The following is a 9,870-nucleotide window of genomic DNA, read 5'->3' on the forward strand; positions in this document are numbered from 1 at the left end:
TAAAAAAATAAATAACGAGAAAGGACAAATTATGGCTCACAAATTTAACTCCGTTGTGGAAAAAAACACAGGTTACGCTCTCATAAAAAAATACAACGACTGCATGAAGAGTACGAAAAATATGAATGTTGAACAACAGCCTGCATTCGTCGCTTGCTACAAAATGAGTCCTATCACTTCTGTTGAAGTAGAACGAACATTTTCCAAATTAAAAGACATATTAAGTGATAGAAGGCACAATTTTTCTGCAAACAATTTTGAAATGTATAACATTGTAAATTTTAACTCAATAAAAAAATAAATTTTTTGATGTATGTTTAAAAATAAAAATGTTTTAAAAAATGTATGTATAATAGTTAGAATTAAAATTAAATAGCTTAACTCTGTTGGTATGGTTTTTTTAAAATGTATAACATTGTAAATTTTAACTCAATAAAAATTGTTTTATGTATGTATAATAGTTAAAATTAAAATTAAATAGCTTAACTCTGTTGTTATGTTTTTTTTTACACAATGTGTATATTCTTATCAATATTTTAATTATTTAGCATTTATGTTGATATCCCTAGGATCTCTGTTAATATAATATAATAATATTATATAGGTAGTATAAATAATCATTTTAACTTCAACATCAACATATGAATTTAATTTAAAATCAATATATTAATTATACATAGACGTAAATAGGGTTCTCAATTTCATAGGGCTTGAGCCTAAAAGGTTTCAAGAACAAAAAGAGTGCGGGAGATTCGTTTTCCACCCACTACATGTCTACATACAATTTTATCTAAGATAAAGGAGTGGGCTCAGAGTGGTCTAAGCCCCCCTCCTATTTCCCTATTTACGTCCATGTAATTATGAATTATTATTTGTCAATTGTAACACTCTGAGTGGGGGAAGCAATATGTATGATAATTTAGTGAATTAATTCATACATTATTCATTTATTTTTTTGGAATAGGAAATTTAAAAATGATAGTATATTTATAATATTAATAATTATATTTGAAAAAAAGAAAGTATTTAGATATATGCAATATGCATACAAATAATTTAGAACATATTATAAGTTATTGTGCAATATAAAATTTTGAATTTTATTCCTTAAATCATAATCATAGATAATACATTATCTACGATCATAATATATGTATATTTCAATTTTCTGTGGCTTTGGTGTTTATCAATTATATATTTATAAATTTATATACATATAAAATTATATCATATTATATAATTATATATATTTATTTATATATTTTTAATTTATCTATTTTATCAATGGTATTATTCAGTTCTGGCGTTTTCGGTGAAGACCACTAGGCACCGACACCATCGCATGATTTCGGTACCATACAAGATATTGATATATATATAATATAATATATGATCTATCAATATTCAATACACCTTGGTACCATCACAGATTATTTTAATATAATCCGTGGTACCATAACAATTGCTGACTTTACCTCTACCACCCGCCTACCATTTCGTGACCAGTTAATATTTTTATATTCTATTATAGTGCATTTGTTGTTCATTTATCTTCATAGGTCATATAGCGCTCCCGGTGGTGATGACCGTCTGTAGTGAAATTTTATCAAGTTATCAAACAAGTGACGACACCTTATCAATACACCTTGATTCTTTATTACCTATGTTCTTCAATGTCAAATCTTTTACGAAATCAATATTCGGTTAGCACTTAGCACAACTTTTAATTTCTTTTATAGGTACGTTACGTATAGTTGGATCATTCGGTCAATACATTTCTATTGAAACACTGACGTTGAATTTTATCCGGGGAATGGCGACTTCGTTGTTCCGTTCCGCCCTTAAAGGCGGATTACATAAAAATTATCTTAGAAAAACATTATGTGCTTCATTCAATCTAGAAAAGATATTATGTATCCACACATCATCGCTTTTGAATGGTAATAAAACTTTCATTTAACCTTTTAGTCAACCTTCTATAATCTAAAATGTTTGTACAACTTATCAATCATTATATTATTTACTTAGTAAAAGGTCAAGAAATTAACATGCCATCTCTGTCCCCGACTATGACTGAAGGAAACATAGTCAAATGGTTAAAGAAAGAAGGAGACAAAATATCTGCAGGTGACGTACTATGTGAAATTCAAACTGATAAGGCTGTTATGGCTTTTGAAACGGAAGAAGAAGGAGTATTGGCTAAAATATTGGTAAGTTATTATTGAAATATTATTTTTAAAATAATGTAGCATTTATAAGTAGCATACTTATTTTATTGTAGGTTCCAGATGATGCTAAGGAAATTAAAGTGGGTGCTTTAATTGCACTCATGGTAGCCGAAGGAGAAGATTGGAAAAGTGTTGAAACACCTGATGCTAAAGGTGTTGCACCCGCTGCTTCATATTCTCAGGAAGAAGAACCCCAAGAATCAGAACAAACTACTGGAGGAAATAGTACTGTTATATATATTTAAAATAAACCTAAATACTTTAATTTTTTGTTTTGTTATTTTAGCTCCGGGAATTGAATTAAACATGCCATCACTGTCACCAACTATGTCTGAAGGCACAATCATTAAATGGCATAAGAAACCAGGAGATAAAGTTTCAGCTGGAGATGTCCTTTGTGACATTCAAACAGACAAAGCAGTTATGTCATTTGAAACTGAAGAAGAAGGAACATTAGCAAAAATTTTGGTATACTTCAATATAAAGATATTTCATAGAAAATCTGTTGTTAGTTATGAATCATTTTTCAGTTGGGTGACGACAGTAAAGACGTGAAAGTTGGTGATCTGATTGCACTAATGGTTGCTGAAGGGGAGGACTGGAATGATGTTCAAGTGCCTGGAAAGAAAAAAACTAAATCATCAGTTGCAAAAGAAGACGTTCAGAAACCTAAGGTTGAATCCCACACATCATCGGAACCTACCACTAGACATTCATAGTAAATATTGAATACTATTACTAATTTAATATGAACTTGGTATCAACTTTAAATTGTATTGTAGCGATGGTTATAGTCCAGCTGTGAGGTCACTTCTAGAATTATATGCTATTGATGGTTCTAAAATTGTAGGAACTGGAAAACAAGGAAAAATCTTAAAGGGCGATGTTTTAAAGTATGTCACTGAAAACCATTTGTCTATCAAGCCTCCTAGAACAGGTTAGTAGTTTAATTAACCTAAAATATACCATGTGTATCAAATATTAAATTTGTTATTAGTACCTTTACCGGGAGAAACATCCTCACCTAAAACTGTCACTCCGACAACTGTATCAAGACCTACCAAAGGACCTGGTTATGTTGACATTCCATTAACTGGCATGAGATTAACAATTGCTAAACGATTAACTGAATCTAAAGTAAACATATATGGTTTAACAATGTATATCAAATTGTGTAATTGAATTCAATGTTTGATATTTTTAGACAATGATTCCTCATGCTTATGCTACAGCCGAGAGCAATATTGATTCACTATTAGGACTTCGCAAGCAATTAAAATCAGCTGGAATTAGTGTTTCTGTAAATGATTTTATCATTAAAGCAGTTGCTGTTGCTCTTAAACAGTGTCCTCTAGTCAATTGTCACTTTGTTAAAGATCAAGTAATTCATTAAAATTATAATTCATCAAAAAACATGTTTTATTTACAATGGTTATTTTACTATTATTTCCAGGTCGTTTTACAAGAAACATCAGATATTTCTATAGCAGTTGCTACCGAATCAGGTCTGATCACTCCTATTGTGACTAATGCTGATAACAAAGCATTAGATGAGATTTCAGCTGAAATTAAAGAATTGGCGGGACGTGCACGAATTGGTAAACTGCAACTTCATGAATTCCAAGGAGGCAGCTTTACGTAAGTTAATGATTAAAAAAATACTCAAGGGGACGTTACAGTGAAATTTGTTGTCTCCGGCTTACAAGTGCGCAATATAGCAAATTTTACGCTCAGCAAAACACGTGTAGCTCCGTTAATTTAAAAATTAGAGTGAATTGGCCTCTTATAAAATTTAAAGGTAGGATTGTTATCTAGACAATGATGTAGGCTTTTTATTATATTTTAATTTTAAAGCGGTTTATGAGTATTTTAAGATGTACAAACAGTTTACAATTTTAAAATATACATAATTCGCTTTAAAATTAAAATATAATAAAAAGCCTATGTCATTGTATAGATATTATCTTACCTTTAAATTTTATAAGAGGCCAATTTGTTCAAACTTACAGAGATTAACGTGTTCTGCTGAGCATAAAAGTTGCTATGTTACATACTTGTAAGACAGAGACAACAAATTTCACTGTAACGTCCCCTTAATAGTTAATACACTATATTAATAATTATTTTATTTACTTTTTTTTTCAATAGAATATCCAACCTTGGAATGTTTGATATATCTGAATTTAGTGCTATTATAAATCCTCCACAATGTGGTATATTGGCTATTGGAAGTGGACGACCTGTCATTGGTAATTAATTATTTAATTATTCATAAACAATGTTATGTTAATTATTAAACTATATTGCAGCATTAAATGGTAAACCACAGACAATTATGACAGCCACATTATCTTACGACTCTCGTGCTATAAGTGAATCTGCTGCATCAAATTTCTTAGAAACTCTACAAGGTTTATTACAAACACCAGCATCGCTTCTTTTGACATCACCAGCAAACAAAAAACGTGCTTCAAATTAAATGTATCAAAATTTCCCAATTAAATGTTTTTGTTAAGTTTTTTTTTTTAGCTTAGGCTCAAATATTTGTTATATTATAATAAGATCTATATAATATGAATGAAACAAAATATAGCTTTAATTTTTTCAAGTATAAAAATTATTTGCATTAATATATTCATTTGTTGTATACACATTCAAGAATGCTAGTTACAATATTCATACAATAATTATAATTAAACATAAATGGTTGTACTCAGATATTTTAAGCAGGCGCAGGAGGTGGTGGTGGTGGAATACTTGGTTTCCAGTTCATTGGCATCATATTATTTGGTTGCATTGGTGGAGGTGGTGGCATTGGTGGTCCACCACCCATGGACATGGGAGGTGGTGGCGGTGGCATCATGTGGCCTTGCATATGCGACGGTAAACCAGGATGTGAAGGTGGTAGTGGTGGTGGCATTTGTCCCTGTTGTGTTGGAGGTGGAGGAGGTGGTGGCACAAACCCACCATGGAATCCTGGTGGTGCAAAATTGTTGAAACTCGGCGGTGGTGGCGGTGGTGGTTGGTATGATGGCGGTTGGGGGGGTGTCTGTTGATTTTGCCAAGGCATGATTCGAGGTGGAGGTGCCATTTGATGTTGAGCCATCATGGACATGGGTACTTGCATAGGAGGTTGCATAATAGGTGGAGGTGGTACTGGCATTTGATGCATCATTGGCATTTGAGTTGGTGGTGCATCAGCAAACAGTTGATGGGGACGATCAGCTTGGCTAAGTGGATTTTGAGCTGCCAATAGTCTCTCAGCGGCTGATCCATGCCGTTCCCCTTTAACATCTTTTTTAAATGCATATGAAATAGATACAGCTCTGTTGCATAAATGTTGACCATTCATAGCTTCTATTGCAGCGTCAGATGCTTCAAAACTAGCATAATTTATGAATGCAAATCCTTTTGAATTGCCTGTATCAGGATCTCTCATTATCTAAATTAAAAACAAATTAAATTTTAAGTATCAATTTATAATATAATTTTATTCTTTATAATTTATATTCATAAAAATCCCCATTAATTAAATGAAACTGTCTTTTTCATAGGGTGGATAACAATATTATCCAAACTGTTTAAATTTAATTTTTTTTCATAATGTGAATATTTTGTCTAACTTTTAAATGCATGAACAGATTTTATTTTGTTTCTTTCCATAAAATGGCATACTCTATTTTTTAAGTGCATTTAAACAATTTTTTTTATTAGATACTATTCATTAATACATTATAAAATGTAGTATTTTTAGTATTCAAAATGTCTGTATATAATAAAAAGCCACCAAATAAATACTACAAGTTAGAATTATTAATATAATATAATTAATTAGTATTATACAGCAATATATAAAAAATACAACAAGTGTCACTATGAATGTTCCTAAAGTATATAGAAACCAATGGGTTCACCCAGTAACAATTGTGTAAACAAAACAAAAAAAAAATACTAAATAAACATAGTAAGAAAATATTCATGTAAGTTTTATGATTTATGAGTAGGGCCATGTTAAAATATTGAGAAATAATATCTTTAAAATATATTATGCAATTTGTATAGCATAATATAAAGTCACAAGCTTATTAATAAATAAATAAAATTCTGTAGTTTACATGTTAATAATAAATTAATTAAAATACAAGATAAATATAATTTTAAATAAACTAAAAATGTTGTAATATATCACAAGGTAAAATAAAAAAACAGATATTAATTATTAATATATATGTTAATGATCTACCTAATATATAAAAGTAAAAATTAACAAATTCTTGAATATGTAATATTTTTGATACAATTTGCGCACTATTGACTAGTTAAAACTTCTAAGGGTGGGAAAGTAAGTGTCACTCTTCTGTACAGTAAGTTACAAGTGGACCACTGTAATGGATGGTGTTAAATTTGAATTCAATGATATAATATCATTGTATAAGAAAATGATTCTGAGTGAAGACGGTCAGTCAGTCAGTCTATGATATTTAATGATATTATTGTGAATAAAGTAATTTATATATAACTTATTTACATTGAACCTTGTTTTAAATTTTCTATTCTTAGCTAAAAAATTTAACATTTTAAAAATTGTTTAACTACAAAGTAATTATTAAATTTTAAATTTGATACATTTTGTCAAAATTCAAATTTTAAATTCTTATACAAAAAAATTGTATTATTAATATTTTCAACTGCTTTAGCAACAATATATCTGGAGTCATGTATTAAATTTTCAAGCTTTTTTATCCAACAAATACAATTTTATTTATATTTTTAAAAAAAAACTAAAAAAATTTAAATTTGAAATTGTTTGCAAACAGATAAAATATTTTGGGAATTTTTTTCTAGTATAGGAATCAATAATATAAATATATGGTATAAATATCAAGTGTTTACAGTTATTTGTTTTTGAATTACAACAAAATAAGTAAATCGCTTAATGAGATATCAATGTTGTAAAAATTGTAACTTCAAACACTCATAAAAATTTAATTAGACTTTCTTATGGACATTTTTTGGCTCTTTGGAAAACTATTGGGAATTTTAAATTTTGACCTCCCTACACACCAATTAGATTCACTTTTCCATGGAACAAGATACTGTTGAACAAAATGAAAGAAGTTTTACTGGCCCAAACGTATTGACACACAAAAAAAAATAATTTAAAAAAAACACAGAACATTGTAAAATCAATACATTCATTGCTTAAAATCTATAATTATAATAAATATATGAAATTGTTTGAAAAATTAACTTATAATTTATAGATCAATAATTGAATAACTATAACGTTGATGATTCTTACCTTGGGGGTTTGTAGAATTACACCAAAAGCCGAGAAAGTATCGTACAGCAATTTCTCATCAACTTCTGAATCCAAATTACCAATGAATACATTGGCACCGACATCAAGGTTCTTTTGATGAGCAGAAGCCTGATATTAAAAAATAATATAAACATCTATAAGATACTAAATTTAAACAATTAAAACAGTTCAATTTAAAACACATATGTGTACATTTATACATTTATTTTACCTTATTAACGCGTATTGGTTTACCATACAATTTTATCATGTTCATTATTTTAATAGCATAATCGGCATCATCTTCGGCAAGAAATTCAACGAAACCATAGCCTTGATGTGACTGTGTCACTCGATCTTTTGGCATATGAACATTAACTAAAATAAATTATTAATTAAATTCAAAAATTGTTGAGTAGGTACTTATATATCTTTACTTACCTACAGGACCTGCTTGAACAAATAACTCCCACATGAGCGTATCCGAGACTTTTTCATCAAGACCACCAACATAAATTGTTGCATCTGTAATGTATAATAATTAATAGGTATGGTGTACAATGAAACACGTCTAGTGCTTAGTTTACATGTAAACATAAATGATGACTTTATAAAGATCGTTAGATGGATTACATACCTAATTATGTATGTAAATATTTATAATATTAAATTATAATCTGTATTCGAATATAAACCATTATATTTCATGATTCTTATGGTTATGTAATGACATACGTATTACATTAGTAATAACATAAACATAAATAATTAGTAAGATATTTTGGAATAGACCAAGTAATAGAAAAAAACATGACAGGTATTAAAGAGTCTTTTTCGGAGACACCGTATGCTCATACTTATATTTCTACAAATTGTTTAAGTTCTTGTAATACCAAGTACGAGGACGTAAAACTTACCTTGATTTCTTTCTGCTATCGGTCCCGCGGCCATCGTTTAACTTCAAAATTGCATACAACGACCGGCAAATTTATAAAAACTCAAACGTTATCGAACATACAAAACTGAAACAGATAAAACAAGCAATTTATATTTTATAATACTGCTAACTATGCATAGACGTTGTCAGAGTCTACAGTAGTACCAGTATTGTTTCTTAATCACTTAATAATTTGATAACACTCGCGTGATATCGAACAGTATGGCCAACCTCGCCTCCCGGATTATAATTTTCAGAACAATTCGAAATATGATTTTTTTTTATAATTTTGTTTTTAACAGTATACAATTTTATTGTTTAATATAATTGTTCTATGATATAATACAGCTGGAGCCGCCCTGCTGGTATATAATAGTAGACTTTATCATCAATTAATTTACGCTTTTCCATACCAAACTATAAGTTATAACGTATATTAGGTAGTATAGGAACCAGCTAAACTAAGACATATGTAAGACATATGGACTATTACTGGGAAATGCCCCTGTAAACATAGGTGGAGATCGGTGTGGGGGGGGGGTATGTAAATAAGGGCCCACTTGGTGTTGGTTCAGGGGTTCGCCGGCCGCCACCATCTAGGTGTAGGTCACTGCATTATGTTCTCATTATGTGCAAGACAAATTATATAAAAGTTTAAAGTTACAACTTATGAGAATGTCAGCGCACTGTTTATTTTTTCTCTCTTGCCCATGCGCGTTACGCAACATAGACAAATCGCATTTACGCAGAATCATTTTTTTTTTGTTTTGAGTAATTTGAGAGTAAAATCACCAATTACAAAAATAATAGAGAATAATTTTTTTGAGGGTATAATACGTATCGATTTGTCTATATTTTGTTTTATAACAATTGAAACATAATTTAAATGTATACAATTTTTTAGATTCTGAGCGGAGTAAGGAAGCTAGTGGTTTTACAATGGTGTTTATTTATTTTTTTTTTTATATCCTGTATACAAAATTTTTACCGGAAGGAGTTCTTTGCTTTCAACATATAGTACGTTATCTTTTAGCAAATTGGATCAAGATGGTACTTTAGAGAGGTCGTATTTCGATTTTCTCAATAGTTATTTAATGCCACGGAAAAACTTCTGACAAATTACGAAAAAACTGCTTAAAATGGGATTTTAATTTCTAACGATTTTTCTATCACCGTAGCAACGAATAAAAAATTATAATATTATAATATTAATTCAACTTAAAGGCTATAATAATAAATAATAACAATTTAAAAAATCCAGACTGATAAACCGTCTCAGCTCAGTATCGTTTTTCTTATTTAATGATATTATATCATTAAATTCAAGTTTAATACAATCCATTATACATTGACCCACTTGTAACCTACTGTACAGCAGAGCGACATCCACTTACCCGTTTTTT

General features: G+C 29.5%; 2 protein-coding genes across 2 annotated transcripts; one reads left to right on the plus strand and one right to left on the minus strand.

Moving 5' to 3' along the window:
• Nucleotides 1-1,640: 1,640 nt before the first annotated feature.
• Nucleotides 1,641-4,846, plus strand: LOC132950672 (uncharacterized). Its single transcript, XM_061022200.1, has 11 exons — nucleotides 1,641-1,940; nucleotides 2,029-2,210; nucleotides 2,282-2,453; nucleotides 2,515-2,696; nucleotides 2,759-2,946; nucleotides 3,011-3,165; nucleotides 3,226-3,365; nucleotides 3,433-3,609; nucleotides 3,682-3,866; nucleotides 4,377-4,477; nucleotides 4,538-4,846. Exons 1-11 carry the CDS (start codon nucleotides 1,814-1,816, stop codon nucleotides 4,705-4,707), a joined length of 1,779 nt encoding a protein of 592 aa, XP_060878183.1. The 5' UTR covers nucleotides 1,641-1,813; the 3' UTR covers nucleotides 4,708-4,846.
• LOC132950673 (splicing factor 3B subunit 4) lies at nucleotides 4,803-8,602 on the minus strand. Its single transcript, XM_061022201.1, has 5 exons — nucleotides 8,448-8,602; nucleotides 7,972-8,055; nucleotides 7,763-7,908; nucleotides 7,531-7,659; nucleotides 4,803-5,670 (listed from the first exon to the last, which is right to left on the minus strand). Exons 1-5 carry the CDS (start codon nucleotides 8,479-8,481, stop codon nucleotides 4,951-4,953), a joined length of 1,113 nt encoding a protein of 370 aa, XP_060878184.1. The 5' UTR covers nucleotides 8,482-8,602; the 3' UTR covers nucleotides 4,803-4,950.
• Between the last annotated feature and the right edge of the window lie 1,268 nt (nucleotides 8,603-9,870).

Source organism: Metopolophium dirhodum, chromosome 8 (assembly GCF_019925205.1).
Source record: "Metopolophium dirhodum isolate CAU chromosome 8, ASM1992520v1, whole genome shotgun sequence".
NCBI lineage: Eukaryota > Metazoa > Arthropoda > Insecta > Hemiptera > Aphididae > Metopolophium > Metopolophium dirhodum.